The 23,133-nt window shown below is 39.6% G+C and overlaps 2 protein-coding genes across 2 annotated transcripts; both read right to left on the bottom strand.

Annotated features, from left to right (window-relative positions):
• Nucleotides 1-9,476: 9,476 nt before the first annotated feature.
• On the bottom strand, nt 9,477-14,682 carry LOC104424462 (hydroxyproline O-galactosyltransferase HPGT1). Its single transcript, XM_010036894.3, has 12 exons — nt 14,167-14,682; nt 13,939-14,002; nt 13,502-13,551; nt 13,169-13,350; nt 12,338-12,401; nt 12,183-12,255; nt 11,452-11,575; nt 11,150-11,237; nt 11,020-11,070; nt 10,190-10,261; nt 9,996-10,108; nt 9,477-9,891 (listed from the first exon to the last, which is right to left on the bottom strand). The coding sequence occupies exons 1-12, from the start codon at nt 14,280-14,282 to the stop codon at nt 9,869-9,871; spliced, it is 1,020 nt and encodes a 339-aa protein (XP_010035196.1). The 5' UTR covers nt 14,283-14,682; the 3' UTR covers nt 9,477-9,868.
• A 2,744-nt stretch (nt 14,683-17,426) lies between these two features.
• On the bottom strand, nt 17,427-20,081 carry LOC104424461 (hypothetical protein; the record flags this gene model as incomplete). The annotated part of the gene is made up of 2 exons (XM_010036893.3): nt 17,427-17,820; nt 19,642-20,081. Coding segments are annotated over 2 exons (546 nt in total), but the record flags the coding sequence as incomplete, so codon positions are not given.
• Nucleotides 20,082-23,133: the final 3,052 nt, after the last annotated feature.

Raw genomic sequence — 23,133 nt, 5'->3', positions numbered from 1 at the left:
CTCCCTATTTTGGCCTCTACACATTAAGCAATCGGAGAGGGGATCCACCTACTTTTAGTCGGCCTAAGTCGGCGGTATCCCCTAGCATTTAGTAAGCAAAGTTGGCTCCAATTTGACTTCTCTTCTTGCTTTCTCATTCGAGGACCAACCACTCAAACCTTTTTTTCTTGACTAATTCCACCACCTCCAACTATCGAGGAGATATAACCGATTACGTCACAAAAGGAATTCTCATGTTCACTTAAGGTGTTGACAATTCAAGAAATGCGCCATCATCACTTCTCTTCTCTTTGTCGAATGTCTTAGGAAGCTTTCCTTCTTCAAGATTTCATAGTTGTCTCTTGTTATGTTGAATTTTGGCAACCCTAAAATGGGTTCATTTTTCTCAAAAAATGGGTCAAAGTGGATCTTATATTAAAGAAAGTCTTCAAGTTGCCAACTTACTTTTAGATTAGGCCCCTAGCGAACTCGTACATCTTCATGTAGTGCTTGCGTAATGCACGTGCATCTTTCATGAAATGCATGGGCTTGTTGATTGCAATGATTTGGCTGATCGGTGAGTTTAGGGCCTTATTACAAGTAAATATGAATATTGTTGTTAGCATGATTTTGAGAATAAACTAAAGTAGCCGTAATTGTAGTTCATGACCAACCGGACGTCGCCATAATCATAGGCCAACGCCAAGGTCATGTTTTTGTAGCCTGAGATCGGACTAGTTAGCAGGGAAGTAGCAGCCCTTGTGAAGTTAGAAAGCAACAGAGAGATGATCCTAAACATCTCATCAGCTCGTAGGAACTTGTTGTACATGGCGCTTTTCTAATAAGGAGCTAGGTCCTGGATCACCTCGTACTCGCCTTGTGGATCCCTCTAAAACGTGAACTTCCCATGTTTCGATTCATCCTGACTTGCCCAAGAAGTCAACTTGAATTCATCAGTCATCAGCATCCCCGGAAGGAACATGTCCTTTGGATGATCGAAGCTTTGCCACAAAATGCTTTCGCTCTGGTTGTCTTTCATAAGCACTATATTCCCCGAATTTAAAAGCTTTCACTATCAGGGTCAAGGAGCTTGAACCCCTGAATTTAATCACACGGACGTGTCGTTGCTCATCCCATAAATTGAGTTCGCCATCCACGAAGCCAAACGAACCTGCGGGATCAACAAGTGGGTCATCCCGGTTGGCAACTCATGCGATGATCCGAGGGTCCGACCTGTAATAACATATTCCAATATACACGCCCTTTCGTAGAGGAGAAGCCGAGCTCGAACCTCATGCCAGCGGGCACAAGAGTGGCTCTTCTCGATTACGTGATCGTGCCTCCACTTAGGGTGTCTATGCTCGTGAAAAGTGGAAGGAGCATCACCAACATGAGTAAGCAGGGAGTGGAGAGGTTGCCATTGGTGGACAAACACCTTATCTTAGAAGCCATCACTTGCTCTTTCTCTCTCAGTGGACTGTGGCAAGTTTTCTTAGCTTGGAAACTTTCCCAAGAAAGACATCATCATTTTCATTAGCGATGTATTTGCTATGTGGAATATAATGGGAGAGAGTTATTGAATATTGTCAACATACTTTAGTCAACTTCAATAAAGTTTTTATACTTGCGTGTATGGTGATCAATGGTGGAGCTGTGATTAAGAATGACATTGCGTTAGCATTTTGTTTTTACCTTGGAATTTAAGTCATAAGTAACGTGGGAAAATACAAATTAAGTATATAAATAATAGATTTTGTTTTGTTCTTGTTCAAAACTCTTTTAATTCGTTCTAATTGAAATTCTGTCACCATTACAACATATTTTTTTTTTTCACGCAAAACACTTAACAACTAGCATTTATTCAGCTATGATTCCAGAAAGAGTCAGCGAACAACATAGCTCATCGTGCGGCCGATCATTTCTATGGTGGTAGGCTAAGAGAATGAAAACTGTTTAATTCTTATCTTCGCCCTTGTTCTTGGGATGCTCCATAGAAGGAATCTTCCAGCTGATTGAAGCGAAAAAAAGTTGTAATGTGAAATTACAAGAACATCTACAACCCATTGAAAGTAGGAAAACTACCAAAAAAGCTATAAATCTTTTACACTTGTACCAATTCCATCATAAATCTTTCATTCTAGTTAATTCAGTCTTAAACCTGTTAACAATTTTTTAATGTAGTCATAAACATTTCAATTATACTAATTAAGTCTTCAATTTTTTGATGATTAGTCCTAAACCTTGTACCAATCTTGTGCTGTGAAATTGTGAATTCATTAGCTTCTATATTTATAATCTCCCTTTTCTTGTATTATTCTATATGTTTGTGTAATAAGTGGCGTTGGAAAAATAGGAAAGAGACCTTTGTTGATTGGGTCAAAAAGAAGGAAGGGATAGGTGGCTTAAAAACAAAAAAACGCATAGGGAAAGAAGGGATAAAAGGAGGACTCTGATGGAGATAAAAAATAAAAAATAAAAAAAAAAAAAAAGAAGAAGAAGAAGGAAAAGGGAAAAGAAAGGGAGAAAAGAGGAGAATAAAAAAGAGAGAGGAGGATTCACAGGAAACACTTCTGAATCTTCTACACGATTAATTGGATAGTCAACACGGCTTACATAGCCTATTACAAACCATAACTGCTCCTAAGAGTTAATTTCCATATAAAAAGCTACAATCGCGTGCCCATGATTGTCCGGCTCTATTATCACTTCCGTAACCGTATATTATCATCTTATTTACAAGCACTTACAACGCTTTAGTTGTCATTAGTCTCAACTTCAGACCTCATGATTGCTGTATGTTGTTGCATGTCAACGGCCAGGAAGGTGAGGGGTTCAAATCCCCACATTCTCGGGGGGGATTGGGGTGAGGACGATTTCATTTCAGAGGTGGGTTTCGACTCTCACGCCCTGCAAGAAAGCAGGGCAAAAGTCTGAGAGTGAGTGTTAAAGTAGACTTAGTGTAGGACCTACCAAAAAAAAAAAAATCTTCTCTACGAACTGTTAATAACTCCTCAATCGCCACCTTTACTGCTTTCAATGTCCCGCCTTTAACTCATACTAAATTTACTATCAATTGCTAACTAATTGTCATCATATGCCGATGACAGCACTTGGTCATCGACGTTCATGATTATCGACAGACTCCTCAATCATCGATATCCCCTCATTTGTGTAATCGCTCGACACCGGGCCCGTCATTCAAGCTAATCTAATACCAAGCAAACGCAAACACAGTTGTATCTTCCGTTTGGCTGAAAACTATGCAAAAAAAGGTAGGGGAATTGTCCAAAAAGTCCTAAACATATTGTATTTTTGCCAATTCAGTTCTAAATTTTTAAAATTTTTTACCAATTCAATCTTAAATTTTTTTACAATTTGCCAATTGAATCCATCTAACTAATTAATCTCAGAAAATGCTTACGTGGATATCCGGTCAGTGCCGGTCGGTCTACGTGGCCGGACCGGCGCCGACGTGGACGTCGGAAATAAAAAAGACGATTTTTTTTTATAACGTTTTCATTACCTGCATTTCAGCAAAGAAGCTCGTGCGTCCTTGCCCCTCTCTACTCTTCATGTGTGCCTCTACCCTTCTTGCCCCAGATCAAAAGGAACGAAACCCTAATTTCAAAACTAAGAAAATTGTAGCCCCAAATTGGTCGATCATGAGGGACCTCCACGACGCTTGACGACACAGATCAGGAGGAGGAGGAGCCACAGTCGTGCAGTTGTCGAGACCCAATTTGACACGAAGATCTAATTCACAACCCATTTGAGACCCGATTCGGCCTCGAGATTCCATAGCGAACACGACATTTTGTGATCCCCATTCACTCGTGTTGTCAGCCCTTTGGAAACATGAAAAAAAAAGATATGTTTCCATGGTCCCCAACTTAGTGTTTTCGGTACTTAGCTTAATTGCCCTCAATAAATTGTGACTCTTTCCATGTACACGTTCCATTATGCCTTCGCAACTGAGGTGTACTCTACCATAGTTGACGTTTCTTGTTCAATTGGCGGCTCTACTAATTGCACTCTCTTGAATATTTTGCAGAGTCATTTGAACTTATGTCAATAGGGAATCATATGTTTAATATTTGTTGACAAATAATTAGTGTTGTCTGCATAGATAAATAAAAATCGAAGAAAATGAGGTTCTTTCAAAGAATAATTGTCAACTAGTATCAATTTTTTTTCCTAACATTTGAACTTGCGCTACTTTTTATAGAATTTGCCTTTTTCTTCATTGGTAGCACATTCTTATAAGCACCATAATGGAAGTAATGTTAGTCAAATTCAGGTAGTTTTTTGTTTCTTTAATATCCATGGAACCTTGAATATAGTACTACAGCCACCTCAAATTTCTTCTCAAGTTCAAAAAGCTTTTAATCATTTACACTTTGTGCTTCTTCCATCATCTGGTGTAGCTTGGTTGCATGCATATCCAAAGTCTTAAATCTTAAAGCATACATCATAATCCATTTGGCTCGTTGTCCCAAAGAGAAATTTTCTTTGATGCCTTTTTTAGAAAAAAAAAAAACTAGAGAGAAGAGATGTTAGGCATTCAATGTTGATTGGTTGTTAGGTATTCAATGCTTTTTTTTCTCGGGGTCTAACACATAGCTTCTATTGAAGTCCAATTAAAGTAGTAGGGGCATCAAGAAAGAAGAAAAATGTTAAGAGGACAAAAATCTAACCTACAAGAAGTGACATGATTAAGAATATTTTCATAACCCCAATTGGAGGGAACATTGACTTTGTGGATATAGAATTATAGCCATTTTTGGGGTTTGGGTTCAAGGAAGTGATGTGGCTACTTTTTGTTCATGAAGGGATCATTGAAGGGCTGTAGTTGCTCTTTTTTTTTTCTTTTTTTCTTTTTTTGTAGTCACCGATGTGTGTAATGAAATAGTCTTGTAAATGGTTTTTTGTTTGTCTTAGATGGGGGATTAGTAAAATATTGTGCTATTAACCCTTTTTTATTGCAATGAAACGTGCTTGTTTGTTCTAATAAATTGGGGTTCATATGTTGTTACCATTACTAGTTATTGTATATTCTACAAGTAAAATAAATATTTACATTCAAACAGGTTTTGCTGGGATAGTCGTTATTAATTTTATTTGTGCATTGATCATTATTTAACTATTGAGATATTGTCAAAGTGAACATGCATAAAGTAATACCCATGAGACTCATGACAATTGTTTAGAGAGCAACTATTACAAACCACAAATATTATAAAGAACCTTGACCTCCACAAATATCATTGCCAAACATCACAAAGGATAATGCTTGCGCTTTTCAAACTAAAAACAACCTTCATTTCATTCATCCCACAAATAGAGTGCACATACGTGTGCAAATCATATTTACGAATACAAAATATGATCCAAATAACACACTATATGACAAACTAATGGAGTGTGTTGTTACTATAAACATCAATAACACAATCAGCATTATTTTCAATCTGAAATTTTCTTTTTTCAACTTTGTCGAATCTTGTTTCATATGCTTCAATTATGCTTTGAGAGATTTCACTTGAGCCTCTATCAAACAACTATCATTCTCATTATGGGTTAACATTGGTTCTTGTCCTATATTGCTCCGGTGAAAACTTTTGGACACACTTTTTGCCAATTGACTAATTTCCCCATCAACCAAAATAATAATAAATAAATAAATACACTGCAAATTTCCTCTCTATTGTTGTGGTTGTATCTTGGGTAACCATGGTATCTCTTCCCCTATTGTCCTCCGTCCTTGCTATTCATAGAGATCTAGCCACAAGACCAAAATTCGGATGTATCTTTGTCAGTTGAAGGGACTGATGTCATTGATTGTGCCATTTGCAAGAGAAAATGTGAGGATAGTATAAAGGACACTTTCAATAGTCAAGACAATATGAAAGACAATATCCAACATGATGAATAGATAAATAGATATATGCAAATTTAGTTAATAGCAGGTGAAAATTCAATTCAATTTTGCAACAAACAACTCTGCAAAACTTGCCACTATTGAAAGTCAAGATGAAGATGCTATCCAATAAAGGATGATTCCTCTATTCTTGCATTGGTTCTACCACTTAATGAACCAGAATGTTCTCCACACTTCATGAGATTGTATCCCCAGCAACACAAGTAAATCAAGCAATAAAAGCAGTTTAATACTTCGGCATGTGAACAAAACTTGAACTACCAACCGCTACAAACCCAATAACCAATAGATTTGGGAAAATTTAAAGCTATGAGAAGAAAATGTAACATAGATAAGTTTGACTAGCCTCTAATAATCCGAAACTAGGTTGACTTGAATTTACACTCAACTTGATGGCAATACAAAAAATAGAAGCAAAAAGGCAATGACAATCTATAACAAAAACAAGTCCGTAAAAAACAACTTGATTGATCGTTTATATACTTGGTGCTCCACAAGTTATGACATATTGTTTTGATAAGTTCTATTTTAATTGATGTTCCAATAACTCTTGGATGGTTAACATCGAATGATATGATTGTAAAACTCACTCTTTCACAGACATACATGTAACGTCACTTAGGCATTGTATCGAACAAGTTGAATATACACGGATAATGATTCTATATTAATTCTAAGTATAACAATTTTAAATAAAAGAAGCTCAATATATCAAAGCAGCCTCATTTATGATTGATTTTCGCAGAAAGAAAACTACTAATTTCAAGCTCTACTTGCGTATACAAGAGCTGAAACAAACTACATCGCAAAGCGGCAGAGTCCAAAAATAATCTTACCTTAATGTCATGTTTGGTGCAAAATCTCAAGGCCAAATCGAGTCACGATTGGGTATGGGTGAATCGGGTCTTCGTGTCGAATCAGGTCTCGATGAACCGCGTAATCGCGGCATGTCCTCCTCCTGCTATGCCAAGTCGTCGTCGTCAAGTTCCCTTGCGAGCTGCTCGCAGAAATCCCCCGGTTCCTCCTGAACGTCTTTGAGCATCGGATGACCATTGTCGAGCATCACACGAGATCCCCTCTCCTCGCAAGTGTGGTGGAGGTCCCTGGCAAGCTGCTCACTAGAAACTCCACAAATCAGCCCCACAAATCCCCTGGCAAGATTGATTAATCTTGAGCGTGATCGATCGATTCGTGGTTACCATTTTCTAAGTTTTGAAATCAGGCTTTCATTCCTTTTGATTTGGGGCAAGAAGGGTAGAGACGCACGCACGAAGAGAAGAGAGGGGTAGGGACGCACGGGGCTCTCTGCTGAAATGCAAGTAATGAAGATGTTTTTTTTTTTCTAAAAGTCGTGATTTCCGTCGGTGCCAGTCAAGCCACGTAGACCGCCCAATGATAACTGGGTATCCATGTAAGCATTTTTTAGATAAATTAACCAAGTTAACTCAATTGACAAATTATCAAAATGTTTAGAATTGAATTGACAAAATTGAAAGATTCATGATTGAATTAATAAAAATATAATAAGTTTTAGACTTTTTGGACAATTTTCTCGAAACGATACTACGAAATCCCACCTCTTAGATCCCATAAGCCCTTTTTTTCTTCTCTTTCCTGTTTTCATTGACCATTGGCATTATAAGTTCTTTCGTTTCACGTGAATTTTTTTATTTTCCACGTGAATTTTTTAATTATTTTTTAATTTAGATTTAAAAACTAAAAAAATCAAATTTATTCATTTTATCTTATTTTTACCAAAAACTTTAAAAAAGTTAAAATATTTATTATTAAAAAAAAAAAACAGCGGCTCCTCCCCCTGCGCCGCCGCCCATCGCCGGAGGGGCCGGGCGACGGTTTGCGTGCCTTGGGCGGGGTGGCCGAGCCTCGCTAGCCCCGGGCGAGGGCGGCGGACCGTCGCCCCCGGGCGAGGCCTCGTCGGCCCTCGCTCGGGGCCGGCGAGGCTCGCCCGGATCTAGTGATCTCGCCGGCCCCAAGCGAGGGCGACGAGGCCTCGCCCGTGGCGGCGATCTGTCACCGGCCCCCGGCGATGGGCGTGGCGGCGCGGTGGCGGGGAGAAGAGCCGCGCTAATTTTTTTTTTTTTTTTAATAATTTTAAAAATAAAATTTTTAACTTTTCTTTTTAGTTTTTGTTGAAAATAGGATAAGAATAAATTTAATTTTTTTAGTTTTTAAATCTATTTTTTAAATGGATAAAAATTAATTAAAAAATACACTGAAAATAAAAATTATTTAAAATGCCACGTCAGCATTTTTAACGGAAAAGACTAACGGCGTCGATTTTAGGACTCATTTGAAACAATTTGATAAGTTTTAAGACTTAAACGCACTTTTGCAAGTTTTAAGGCGAAATACATTTTAAGTGACGAGTTGCAGACTTCAGAAACACTTATCTCTTTTTTTAACAATTTCATATGGCACTCGAAATAAATAGGAAGACAGATGTATGCCCGACAATACGTCACCCTTCATCTCATACTTAATTCATGACGTGATCTGAGAAATATCTTGTGTTAAACTAAAGCGATCTCAATTTCTGTTTCTTTGGCGCGATATTCCCAAGCCACTCGTACATGGATTATGTAAAATATAATGCAGAGAGAACATCAACAAATCAGAGTGGCGCAGCGGAAGCGTGGTGGGCCCATAACCCACAGGTCCCAGGATCGAAACCTGGCTCTGATATTCAGAGTAGCTTCCCTAACCATCGCAACTTTTTCCTTTTTTAATTTTGCATTCTACTGTTGCTGTCCAAAAATTTCTGTGGATATCCTTTCGCACAGCGTTACGCGGAAGCTGTACGATTGGCTTGGTTTGGCTGTTCAATTCATTACCAATATGCGATCATCGAAACGAACCTGGAAGTTATGCTATCAATAATGTAATGCCAATAGTTCTTACTATCTAATGGTCTTATACTTGCCGATGCTTGCAAATGACTGAAGAACTAAGCGATGACCGATTGTTTGATGATCTCTAGATGCGTTTATGGGATTGTTATCAAGTGAGAAGTGGATAAATGTCGCCTTTTCTGCCTTCACCACCGTTACTGGAGAATTTGCCTAACATTTCTGCTCTTCTGTATACGACAGCTCAGCATACAATACGGGACCTACGAAAATAATAGTCCAGTGGAAATGAGTGAAACAAAAGCTCATCTCGAGATGTACCCAGTGTCCTACTGTTTTCTACATTTCAAACTACTTTCATGGATTCTTTAAGTGCTGCACAGAGAGGTCTCTCTATTATGATCTTGCATTTCAGCGGAGGAAGTATATTCACCGTTGTCTCGTAGAAATGAAAAATAGCAAATGTTATCAACCAGAACAACACACAACAAAATTAATTCGATATCGTCCGCACACAAATTGCCGGTATGGTACGAAATGCCTCCACGGTCCAAATATGAAGAGGGGACTAGTCAGGAATGCGCAGAATAGGTTGTCGAGCAATGAACAGATCCTACAAGAAGTCTGGATGGATCAGTCAGTAACCAGCACGACAGAAGTGAGTATGCATCAAACAGGCTGTCAACCAGACATGAGTATCACGAACTCCCTTTAATTAAAGAGAATAAGCCGCCAATCATAGTACAATCTCTCAATAGCACATCCACACCATTAAATGGGGCTGAATCTCGTCTGTCACTATAAATGAAAGAATAATGACCCATTTGCTAGACGCTTAACTCAAAGAATGTCGTTCTGCATCCAGCACGGGAACTATTTTGGCCTCCAGGTATTCATCTTTCGAAGCCTTCTTCAGCAACCAGCTAATATGCTGAAGTCAAAAAGGAGGGCTGCCAAATCTCCAGTTCCACACATCACCTCCACCAGTTAACCTAAAAGAGTTGCAGATTTCTATATGCAAAGAACTCTTGAAAGAATCGACGGGCCTTGTGTGCAGGATAACCCCGGTGTCGTAAGTGATGCATCAAGCACCTGCACAGATTGCTCCTGAAACAGGGAAAAAATAGTCAATTTGTGCAGTGATAAAAAGCCTCTCTTGTGCCCCACCCCCACAACATGAATCCGAGAGAGAGAGAGAGAGAGAGAGAGACCTGCTGACCAAGATGAGCAGCAAAACTTTGCTTCATCTATATGCATGACATCAAGCCCAATAAACCAGGACCCAACGCTCACATCATCATGTGCATATGCACGAAGAATGGATCTGCATAATAGGATTACTATGAATCCATCCACGCAATTGCATAGAGGTAATTGAGTAAAAGCAAAAGAGAAAGGTACCTACCTATTTATCGATACAAATTTTGCCAAAGCTCGTGATATGACAAACAACTCCCCTGAAGCATGGCGAAAGTATCTGCACAGTCAAGAGACGAAACTTCTCACGCACATACGGAATATGAAATACTAAGTATAAAATACAAAGGCAAACATGAGGGAATCCCCAAATAAGAAAACCTTTAAGTTTTAACCATTTAATGCTCAATTTTTTCTAGTGAAATCCCAATTCTAAGTCCAGGGCAGACCCTAATTATGTGTCACGTTATTTGCCGAATTCTTATTTGACGAATTTCTTAATGCTACTGCAGGATGAGCAAAGACTTACCCCTCAAAGTCTCCACCTCCTCTGGACTTTATATTCTAAAAATTTAATATTCAGATGTGTTTTTACTTATGTGCATGTACATGCAGACATGGTTCAATCAGTCATGAAGAAATGACAACCAATCAAACTAAGATGATTGCATGTCAAGGGCAGCAAGCAGACTGCAGGCAATCACCAGAATTTCCCTCACAAATTCATTGTTGGTTCAGTCATGGACATTTAAGTAATTTGCTGGACCATGATAATTGTACTAAATCCTTGGAGCAGAGGAGCGGCAAACATCTTGTAGCAAAGTCACCATGGAGTAATATGCCGCCTGGACCTAGTATGAGCATGACCAAGAGGGACCAGCACAATTATCAAGTTTTATGTCTGGGATGGGATGTTTATACTTTCTGATGGATCAATGACCATTGGTTTTGAATACTCCTTAGCAAATGCAACGTCAGTGAATATCCTCCGGATCTAAAGTTATGAAAGAAAAAGGAAATCAGCTATATAGGACTTACGATTTTTTATCACCAAATTTCCACCAGTCTGGTTCATACCATTGATGACCCCTGCAAATACTCAGCCAAAGTGAGTTGACAAATTCAAAAGGTAAGTTAACAATACATGTATTCAGGATGCGATGCTCACTGCTCAGAGAATACTTCGCCTGACTTCATGCACCCCATATAAACACGAGGCTTGTCCAAGTGAGCCGTAAGTGCAGTCAACAAGGCATCTGTTAAGAGAAGCACAATAAGCAGATATAATCTTAACATGCACTGTCGTAGCAGACAGCAAATATCTAATCATGAATTACAGTCCAATTAGAGATGACAAATCAGCAAATTTTAACATTATTTTACCAGAAACCTAGGGGATAAGGGTTGTGATCCAAGTCTATGCCATGTACTTCACAATATAAACTTTATCTACATGAAAATTGAACTGACCAATATTTACATAGACATCATCCTTCACTTTAGCATAGAACTCAGCGTCCCATGTTTCAGCAGCATGAGCAAAGAACAATTTTGCCTTCTTTGGAGTCTCCTCAGGTGCCTCAACATGATCATCCTGTTACACACAAAATCAACAATCTTGCATTACATCATCAATCACAATTCATCCAAGAGGCCCACAGCAAAATCAAGGAACAGTAATGTGGGAAACTCACAGAATGCATTCATGGCAATCACGAAACGATTGTGTCCACAACCAGTAAAATACTGACAAACAGGAGTTTGATTTGAAAGCAAAAGTGATGCAAGCTATGTAGAGGATGGCATCACATAAGATTAGAGAAGAAAACGATTTTCTGCATAACTATGATGAAACCAACTTGCACAAAGCTATGCTCGACTTAAACTTTCCCAGTTTCATATACTGAAAACATTCTTCTAATCAGGTTTTGGCTCTTTTCTCATTGAATACTAATTTTCTGTGATTAAATAAGATGCATTTCTTCAGCTCCTATCCTACTCATAAGCACATGAGATGGTAAACACATTTTCTGCCTCACAGATTTTCTTGCAGATTTCAATAAATCGCAGAAGAATTCCTCAATCAAATCGTGATAGATATGGCGATTATTTAGGTGTGCAAAAGAAAATCTAACAAAAGTCATAGCTCAATACAGCAATATCATCAATATGCAACTATAAATTATTGCCAAGGCACGAACAAGAATGATGAAGTCATTAGTCTGCCTGTTTTCACTGTCGATTGCCCCATCCAAGCTGTCTCCCTTATTTGCACTGCAAAGTAAATCATACAAAGACTTTAATCAACCATCCAAGAGGAAGAACGAAATAGCAGGTAAACATGAAAACCTCATACCTTCTTCCAATAACAAAACGAACAATGACGCCTTTCTCATCCTCCAATGTTTTTAGGGCAGTACCTGTGAAGAGAAAGGTTTCCATTTACAGTTTGAAATAGAAGGTTAAAGCTTTACAAATTAAGGAACAAGAAATTAAAAGCATAGGATGCCAATGATAAATCAGATTGATCAATGCATCAATAAGCAAACTTAGGCCTTTACAGTATGTCCTTGGTACTATTAGACCCTACGCAATAGGCCTAGAGGTTGTGAATAAGGTGGGACTTGGAGAGTAAGTTAGAAAAAATTCCTGCCAAGAGCAAAAAGAGGTCACTGGTGCTACCTTGCACACCAGCTTCCCTAGAAAATATTGTCTACATTCTGAACTCCTTTTCCACTACAGGGAATTTTCATCCAACTTTTGATTTCATTCAAACAAGCCTTCCCTAAACTATTTTAAATTGGTTGTATTATTGCTCATAGGGAATTTGACAAGTATGGCAGAAAACAATTTCTTCTCCTTAGAGCCCAACCCCTACTTCCAATTCTCAAGACAATTCTGCACCTGATCAGCTAATCCACTGTCTTACAGTATGTGGCTCATGAATCCACTTTATCATAGCATAGAATACAGACATTCAATATGCCAGAAAGGGATAGGCAAGTGATGCTGTCAGTGAGATGTCACGCAAATGCTGAGTAAAGCATAGACAGACTAATTATCTCAAAATGGTAGGTTAAACCTGTACATGAGGATTAAAGAGGAGAAACTAATTAATGCATTGGATTACTTTAGTAAGTATACATATCAGTGATTCTGCCGACAAAAGCAGAGATTGCTACCATACCACTTCCCATCCATGCCTTCCGAATTGCATCTCTGTTGTTCTTGCGGCCAAATCTTGTAAAAATTCCTACCACAAGCAAGGGTCTTTTCTTAGAATCATCCACCGAGTTCTTAGAGATGAAACCCTCTTTTTTAGCTGCAGCCAACTCCATATCTAGGGCTGCTAGTTTCTTGTGTTGCTCCCTAGAAAGCAAAACATGTTTCACAACACTCACTGAGAAGAAATTCTCATATTATCCAAGAAACAACTAGAGGTACCACAAGACGAGCACTGAACAGAAAAATGATTAAATGATCTCGATATGAGTCTGATGCCAGTAGGCAGATACTTTACCTGCAGTTGATAATCTTCAATGTGTCATCCACTGATATAGCAGATTGCCCCTATCATCAAGAAGACACTGCTCATCTTAGTCATTTTGGTCAGCTCAGGCTCAGCATGAAATGTACAACATTTTAAAATGGAGCACACATCCATTTACAAGTCATGACAATGTCCGCTGTTTTTTACTCGAATTCAAGGATAATTCCTTTAAAAGAAACAAAAAAGGGAGAAAAGAACAAGAACTGAATCTAAGCAGCACCCAATTGTCAACAAGTATTGTAAACCAAAATGTGTGGCAGTCTAAATTGTAATCCCAAACTGTTATCCCATATACTGGAGAAAAGTCTAAATTGGTGCCAAGAGGAACGTGACAAAGAAGAGGAACAGCATGAACAAACAGACCTGACTCAAAATAGAAACGCTGCATAGGCTGGCAAAAAACTCACCTGTCCAGTTATCCTATCAAGCTCCTTGATCAAGTCAACCCTGCTCTGCGAGTCCTGCCATAGCCTAAAACCAAATACAAACGGAAGCATTTTTCAGAAGCACGCATCGGCACGCATCACTTCAATTCGAAAAGAGCTGGAGAAAAAGTAAAATCAGGATGCACGTCCTGCAGGCACTCGAATTCACACAGCACATTCACATGGAAACAATTCCAGAGCATCACGAACCGGCCGGCGACGTATAAGGAAGCGAACGTGGCGAACATCGACAGCATCAGGCCCGAAATCCGCGACCGAGACACCATCCCCGACAGCCGATGGCTCGATCCCTTGCTATGCATCATCGTCTCCTGCCTATCCCGCTATCGCAGCGGCGGTCGGTCCTTTGAATTGGACCGCAGGAGTTGAAAAGAAGAAAAGAAGATCGACGCCGGCGGAGATCTCCGGCGACGCCGAGAACCGGGGCGCGGCGGCTCCGGTGAACGGAGATCGGGCCGACCGGATCGGGCGCGGGGTTCCGATTCGGATCGAGCAGTCGGAGGTTTCGCCGGAATCGGACGGGAGGAACGGAGACGGTGGATGGCTAGGGTTTGGAAACGGCCTGAGCCTGCAGCGGTAACTGCAATCTGGATCGTTAATGCGAACTCGTGAGTCGACGCGCGAGCAGAAGCGATCGGTTTCTCAGTGTCGAAGTTGAAGGACGAAGAAGGAGGAGGAGATTGGAAATTGGACTACCGTTGAAGCCGTTGGCCGGTCGTCGTCGAAGGTTGGAGCCGCTAACCGGTTCTGGTTTGCTTGGATTTGGTGCGGCCCAAAATATTTGTGGGCTCTCTCAGTGTGAGGCCCAAGTCGATTGGGCCAAAAAATTTCTTAAGGACATGAAAGTTCTAAACTTGTAGTTACTATTGTCCAAAAAAAAAAAAAAAAAAAAAAACTTGTAGTTACTAAAACTTTTGAAAAGTATAATCCATTTATAAAACTTATCAAATTTATTCAATCAAATCACGTCATTAATTATACTCCCTTTGAAAGTTTTAAGACTCAATTATACTTTTATAACAAATTTTAGAATTTAATTGTCTTTATTAAAACTTTTGAGAAGTATAATCAATTCATAAAACTTGTCAAATTTGTTCAATAAAATCCTGTCATTAATTGCACTCTCTTTTGAAGTTTTAAGACCCGATTGTACTTTTGTAACAAATTTTATAATTTAATTAAATTTTTTACATAATTTTTAAGACTTCCAATGTATTTATATTTTAGATTTTAACTCGAAACTTATAAAATGTTGATGGACTCCAGCCCATTTTTATTATCAAACTAAATTTTGCGGATTGCTTGAACGTATCATGTAAGAAATAGACAACAACATAGTTTGATAGAATTGTTTGCGTAACCATAGTTATTCGATCGTCATTTATGCTAGCGGTTCTAACAAGGACCTCCCAATAAGGGTGTACAAAAGAGTTGGGAATCGCCCAAAACCAAATCGGATCAAATTGAAACCGACGGTTCCTAAGGAAATCGATCTGGTTCTTAGTTCCAATTTATTGGAATAGGTGATTACTATTTTGGTTCCCGATTCTACTTGTGAAACCGCCGCTTGCCTGTCCATATTAGATAGGTAATATATGAATATATATTTAATTTTTAAGAAATATTCCTGACTAAAAATATTTAAGAAAAATGAAAATCATAGAATCCCTAATCTAAAGCTCAACACCAATTAACTAGGTACTTGTCTTGTCTCACTCTTACCTCATATAAGTCATCTCTCTATTTCTCACTCATGATCTTGACTCTCAAGCTCAACACCTATTGACTTAGAACGTCGACTCTTAACTTTTAATATGAGTTCAATCTTTTTACTAATCTTGCAATTAAGAATAAAGAAGTTCTTTATTTTTTGCTTTATTTTGGCTTATCAAAAAATGTTGCATTGAGTGCATGAAACTTGATGGGACCGATTCCATTGACACCCAGGAACAAGCTCGGACTAGCAATCCGGTTTCAAGTGGATCCATGAAACTAATTGGTATTTCCCGGTTACAATTTTTTGGAACTAATCATTTGTGGGCAGTTCCCAATTTTAGGGAGAAAGTCGTCCACCTAGACCATGCTCACCCCTGCTTCCCAATGTAATCTACAGTTGAATGTGCCGACAAAGATTGTCTTCCTTTTCGATTGGCATACAGCCATCTTCTCACTATCCAAATTGATATGTTGGTTTCATTTGTTTGGCAAAATAATATTTTTCAAAAAGTCATTTTTTAAGGAAAATGATAATATTTTTGGGTATTTAGCCGGAACCTATAAATGACTTGAAAAATATTTCTATCACTTGGTGTAAAAAGTCTAATTTGATTTTATTAAATAGACAAACTATTTGAGCGCTAATAAATTGTGCATGATTAATTGGGAAATCGGGTACGAGCAATTGAGTCATGACTACCTCGATAAAGCCTAACTCAAGCGTTTGATATCAAGGAACAATACCACGGTCTAAGGCCTAGCCTCGATGGACCCAAATGTGGGCATCGGAGATTTGAGCCCTACTTCTATGGATCCAAGCACAACCTTTGTGGACCTAAGCATAACATTTATAGACCAAGGCTTGAGAGTTAGGGATCCACACTTGGGTGCTAGGATCCTGTGCTCAACCTCTATGGACCTAGGCCAAGGTGCTCAGGCATCGGGCATAAGCATCAGAATTTTAGGGTCGGCCTTGATAGACTCGAGTGCGGGTGCAAGTATTAGGGTCTCGAGCTCGACCTCAATGGACTCAAGCATAGGCACTAGGGTCCTAGCCCGCCCTTAATGAACTCGAGAACCAACATTTGAGTGTCCGTACCCAAATATAGAATTTTGATTACGTTTAATCGTCCAGGATAATAATCAAGATAGGATAGGATAAAGTAGGATATTAAATCCTTTGAATAATAAAGGCGGACATATCTAATCTATCAAGTGTTTGGTGCACTTCATGATAAGATTAAAAAATAAATATGATATTCATTTAAATTATAAAATTAAAAAAATAGAAAATTCAATTAATTAAAAGCCATGGAAAAACCCTAGATCTATGAATTGTGGCCACCTCCACAGTGGCCACCATTGAAAACGGCAAGTGATATCTTCTTTTTTTGTTAAGTTCTTTATTTCTTTAAAAAAAAATCTTATCCAATCCGGGCTTATTCCACTCTCTCCCTGGATTTTTATCTGGATATATCAGGTTTGTCCGATCCGGTGGACATTCCCAAACATCGGATAGGATAACAAATTATCCTATCCGAACTCAAATCCGGACTACCAAACGCAGCCTTTGAGTCTAAACATCTATTATTTAAAATGATTTTCGATTTTTTAAACAAGAAATCATTATCCTTAATTTAAGGAAAGATTTTCCATTGATTTATTTTCCTAGACGAATCAAATGCCAGAAACGCCAGAAAATAAGGTAAATATATTCCACGAAACAAACCAAGTGAATTAAGTGATTTTCATCATATGGTTGTAAGGAAAAGTTCATAAATGATGCAACCGCATTATGTTGGTTCATATTGCAACTTCACCTCGCAAAAGAACCAATATTCAACAATTGAAAGTGAGAAGGGCATTTGAAAAAAACATGGACCGCCAATACAGGGTGCATGAACAATCTCCATGCAAAAGCCGGAAGATGCTGAGGTTTCAATACTTCAAGGTCATTGTGCTCCTCCTCCTCAGGACACTGTCCAAACCAACGGGACCGCGACAAAGTACGGCACTTGCTCTTAAGGTCCACCAAGAATAGCATTCTCAATATCTTCTCTACTCAACGCATAGCTGAATCTTCTCTCCACATCTTTCTCGAGGTTTCCAGGTCCACTTTTCAGGTATCTGCACAAAGAATTTGGAATTCTTACTATAGAAGGAGTGTAGGTTTCAGTGATGCACGAGGCTTTCGATCTAGTTCATTTCAATAAAACCAAAAGAAGGGAACTGTATTCCAAGCAAAATGCGTTGCCGAAATATATCATGCAACACTTATACACAAGCCATGCTGTTGTGGTATAGACTATGTCTGCAATACCACATGATCTATTGGATTATTCACCATCAGCATGCCACGTGATACCCTTGTTACACAGCACACCTTTTCCCAATATGCATTTCCCAGAGCAAAGAACGGCTCTTTTTCTCTCTAATCTAGATAAAGAAGGGAAAGGATAGGAGTGACTGAAAGTTAAGATTTGTTTTTCGTGTAGAAGAAAACCCTCCCTTTCTTTGTGTAACTAATGTCACTCCCTCTAGAGCATGACCAGAAACACCCAAGAGGAGGGGAGTATTCAGTAGCCATGTTTGTTAGATGCATATGCATGTGTGATACAGACATATTTTATTAGCTGAGGACACAGGAAAAATCACTGAGGAACTAGACTCAATCGGCTCATGCAGACTCATCAAGAATTATGAATTCGAAGAGCACACTAAGGAAGAATCTGACTAGAAAACAAATGATCAACCAATTTACAAAAGACCAAAGAGTCGGGCGGAAAAGGGGGGAAACTAAATATTTTTCCATGGAAATTATACCAAGCAATCATGTTTAAGTTATAGAGAGCCAAACACCATTTCATTTTTGGTTCTTACTGATCTACTGCTATAGCTCTTGACAAATTGTCCAGAAAGAAAAGAGAGAACTGCCTGCTGAGCAAAACAATGCCAATTCAAACAAGCAAACACCTCGGGCAAAGAAAAAACAATACCAATTCAAACAAGCAAACACCTCGGGCAAAGAAAAAACAATGCCAATTCAAACAAGCAAACACCTCGGGCAAAGAAACAACAATGCCAATTCAAACAAGCAAACACCTCAGGCAAAGAAAAACAATGCCAATTCAAACAAGCAAACACCTCGGGCAAAGAAAGATTTTCCTAGTATCAAGCCACATATCATCATCTCAGAATAGAATGCCAGTCTCGTGATGCCAGTTTAAGAAATAGAGAGCAACTAGCCATTTCCAAGGGTACTCAGTTCGTAAAGTGGCTAATGAGATACAACAACATCTTTTTCAGTTCTCTCGTTTACTTTCTGTTTGTTTCTTGGGAGCCAATCCTCCTTGTTCTCTGTTCAGGATCCATCTTCTTACCGATTGGGCAGCCGGGGATGCATAAAATTTCTTGAGAACTCTAGGTCAAAGGCAGTCTCTCATCCAAGTAATTAATTTCTCTATGACCTGAATTGAATTACAATGGGCTGTTAAAGTATTCTTCTAGGAACTTGAAACGGATACGAGCTAAGTTTGACGAATTAACTCGAAACTTTGGGCTGTTCAATCGTCTTTGTATCCCCCATTCAGTGAACATTATATAACTAAGTGGCCTCAAGATTAAAGAAAAAAGGACAATCTTTATTGTGTAGAAACCTGCCCATAAGGCAGCACTCAGCAATCATATGCACTAGTATCTTCGAAAATGGATAAGATGTTTCACAATGCCAAAACCTTATCTGCTGATATGTTTTTGGAACTCTTCAGCCACTCTCAATCGTTAGTCCGAGAACTAGTATCTACATGGCTACCGCGTACGCAAGGCATAACAACAAGCACGTGGCTCGCAGAAAACTGCACCGAAAGAAATCTCAATCGCATGAACTCGGAAAAAGCACGAGAACTCCTTCGAGCAAAGAGGACAGAGGAATCGAAGCTCCGATGTTACCTTATATAAAGATCGGTGACATCGAGAGAGAGCTGCGCGTGCCACTCGGGGAGCTCAATCAACCAGACGGCGCGGTCCTCTCTGCTCTGGAAGAACCCCAGGTTCCTCAGCCAGGCCTCGATGCAGGGCAAGCTGTGGGAGTAGAGCGGCTTGGTCTTGTCCGGGAGGCGCTTCAGCCACTCGTCCTCCTCCGGGGCGGAGGAGAGCTCCGCCTCCTCCGGCGACGACTTCGAGAAGGTCCCCGTCAGGGCGCGGGGCCTCCCGGAGCGGACGTGCAGGCGCGGCGGCGGGGCGGGTTTGCGCGAATTGGGAAGAAGGAAGCCGGCGGAAGGGAGGAGGAGGAGCTCGTGGAGGGATTGGCGGGAGCCGGAGCGAGCTTCGAAGGCGAGAGCGCGATCATCGTCTTTGGAGGTTTGGCTGGGCTTGTGCGGGATCCGCCGTTAGCTCGGCCGTGGAGCTGCGGCGATTGGGGGTGGCCGGGGACGACGGCGAGTGAGAGTGAGTCGGGAGAAAGCACGGACTCGTTATCTTCTTCGTTTATGCTACGGGGAGAGTGTGCTCGCTTCTGTTTCGGTGTGGGCTCACGTGCGCGGAGAGTGGGAAGCGAGGACTTTTCGAAATGAAATGGGTGGGCTCGGGCCGGGAAAACTGGGCCTGGTCCCGGGCCCGGGCCCAACTTGCGGTCCGCGCCCTCTTTCTTCTCTTCGACAAAAGGCGTTTGGTTCGGATTTGGGAAAATGTCTTTGGCCAAATCTGCAAAATATCTTTAGGATAAAGGGGTTTTCGGGAATCTTCCGGCCGTTTGGCAAATTAGGAGGTGCGTGATAACCAAAATTTCTATTTCGAAATAATTTTCTATTACGACTGTTTGGAATAAAAACACATGTTTGATAAACCTCTTTCCTTTTTTTTATTTACGTAATAGATTTCTATTCCAAATATTGATTTGGAAGAGAAATTAGAAATAATTTCTCCCACTAAACCCTAATTTCGATGAGTCCTCCTTCATCTTCTCTACGTCTCTCCCTCCTCCTCCTCCTCCTCCTCCTTCGCCTCTCCTCATTTTATTAAAAATAAATATAAATATATTCATTTTATTCATTTAAAAATAAAAATAAATTTATTATAAATAAATAAATTATTTTTATATATCATTTGGGATCCGTAGTAGGCGAGAAAATCACCCGTTTGGTCGAGTATGCTACCAATCAAAATAAATTTAATAAATATATTTTTATTTGCCTTGAGTGTTTTTCCAAATAAATTTACTTTTATTTTTAATTTTTATTCATTTTAAAATAAATATATTCGTAAAATAAAATAAATTTATTTTAAGGATATTTTAATTTTAAAATAAAATGATATTTTTATTTTATTTTATTTTATTATTTATTTTTTGTTACAAAATCATTTTTATTTTTTATATTAAAGGTCGTCGATCGTCGCCGCCGTCATCCAAAATGAAGAAATTTTGTGTCGTTATCAAACGGTTATTTTTTTAGAAACTTTTCTAAAAATATAAATAGAAAAATACATTTCTATTCCAAAAACTATTTACGGAACAAAATGGTTGTCATGTGCGCCCTTACGCATTGGAAAGTTGCTTGTGCAAAAATACCGTTTGGCAAAACTTATTCCAAATGGGCTTTTGCTTTTATTTATTTATTTATTTATTTTTAAAATATGAAAATCAAATCCGGCCGGCGATGACAGGCAGCCCAGATTTGGTCGTCGCAGCGGCCGGCGATGTCGGACGGCCAAATTTGGTCGTCCGGCCACCCGAGGTCGCGACCTCGGGCGATGCCGTCTCCGCGACCTTAGGCGCCCGGAGGCGCAGAGGCCGCACTAGTTATCCGACGGCGCCAGATTTGGCCTCCGGACCGCTTGAATCGGCCGCCCGAGGTCGTAGAGGCCAAATTTGGCGGCTTGAGGTTGCGCGGACCTCAAGCGGTGTCGCTTGGTTCGCACGGAACCGGGCGATGTGGACCTCGGCGGCATCGCACGAGGTCCCACTTGCACTGGTCGCGTGTCGCGACACCTCCAAACGGTGGTCATCGGCAACGTGCGACCCTTAGGCGGCAGTGGCGGTGGCTGCCGGAGAAGCTTGGTGGGTTTGGGAAGAAGAAGAAGACAACGAGGAAGAAAAATGATGAAGTAGGCGTGGCATTTCCCAAATGCCGAATGCTCAATGCTGCCCTCCCAGCCTTTCAAAGCATTGAGCATTAGAATGCTCATATTTGAGCAAAGGAGCTTTCAAAAAATTTACCAAATACTAAAATTTTTCCCCAAGGGGCTTTGGGGGCCCAAAGCCCCTTGGGAATGCCCAACCAAACAGCTCCAAAGACCCCAATCGCTGAGAACTGAGAAGGAAGGTCTGGCACGTGCGCACGTGACTTTCATGGGGTGCAGAGTGCAACTTTTTCTTCGATTTAGTACATAATGTCCGTTAAAGGAAAAAAAATGGTATGTTACACATAAATTTTCCGAGATTTTTTTTTTTATATCTTTTCCTCAGTTAGCACATTATATTGGAATGGACTAGGGATGCGCATCAATCCCACTCCAAGTTAGGAATTGGACCGGACTGCTAATTATGGGTGGTTTCTATGGGAATCTCGGTCCAGTTGGGGATTTCAAAATTTTGAAACCGGCCCAAGCTGCTTTGATCTAAGTAAGGATATGAAAGCGTTGGCGGGTAGCTTTACAAATTAATCCTAATGAAACCGGACTGAGCTGGCTTAAGGTATATTATTTTTCTTTATTTTTTTTATTAAGGACAAAAGGTGCATATCATTTGTGCGAGTAGCTCTTCTTTTATTAGTGACTTTTCTATGATTAATAGTTTCATCCCACGCTTAAATAACTTTTGTCATATTTAAAAACATTCAATGAAAAAACAAACCTATCCAATCTCAAAGACTACATTTAGTAAATGCAGCATTCTTAATCAAGATAGGACTGGATATGATAGAATATGAAATCTTTGGATTTTATTTATATTTTATCAACTATTTTGTGAATTGTAATATTAAAATTGAATATATTCACATCATATCATATTTTATATAATGGATGATTTGAAAAATATTTTATAAAAACAAAAAAATTCTTCACATCGATTATAAAAATTAATGAATGAAAACTAGTTGAATTTAGTGATAATGATGACATTTATTATTATTAATAATGACTTCAAAAGAAATAAGTGATTATTTTAAAAGGAAATATTATCCATACGCTTGTTGGGAAAGGAATCCAGCCCTTATCTCTTCTTCTTTTTTTCGACTCTATTGAAGACTTCAAGATGGAGGCTTGATGATGCTAATGCGGTGAGAGGGAGGGAGAGAGAATTGGGTAGGAATTGAATGGAGGATTGGGAGGGTGTATGGGGGGTGATTATATGTGATTTTGGGGAGAGAGGGAAGAACGGGAGGTGGGTGTGAGGTCGATGTCGGGGGAAGGAATGAGCTGGCGGCTACTTGGGGAGCTAGC

This window comes from Eucalyptus grandis, chromosome 8 (assembly GCF_016545825.1).
Source record: "Eucalyptus grandis isolate ANBG69807.140 chromosome 8, ASM1654582v1, whole genome shotgun sequence".
NCBI classification, from domain to species: Eukaryota; Viridiplantae; Streptophyta; class Magnoliopsida; order Myrtales; family Myrtaceae; genus Eucalyptus; species Eucalyptus grandis.
The sequence above is the reverse complement of the archived record's forward strand: the minus strand, read 5'-3'. Positions and strand labels throughout refer to the sequence as shown.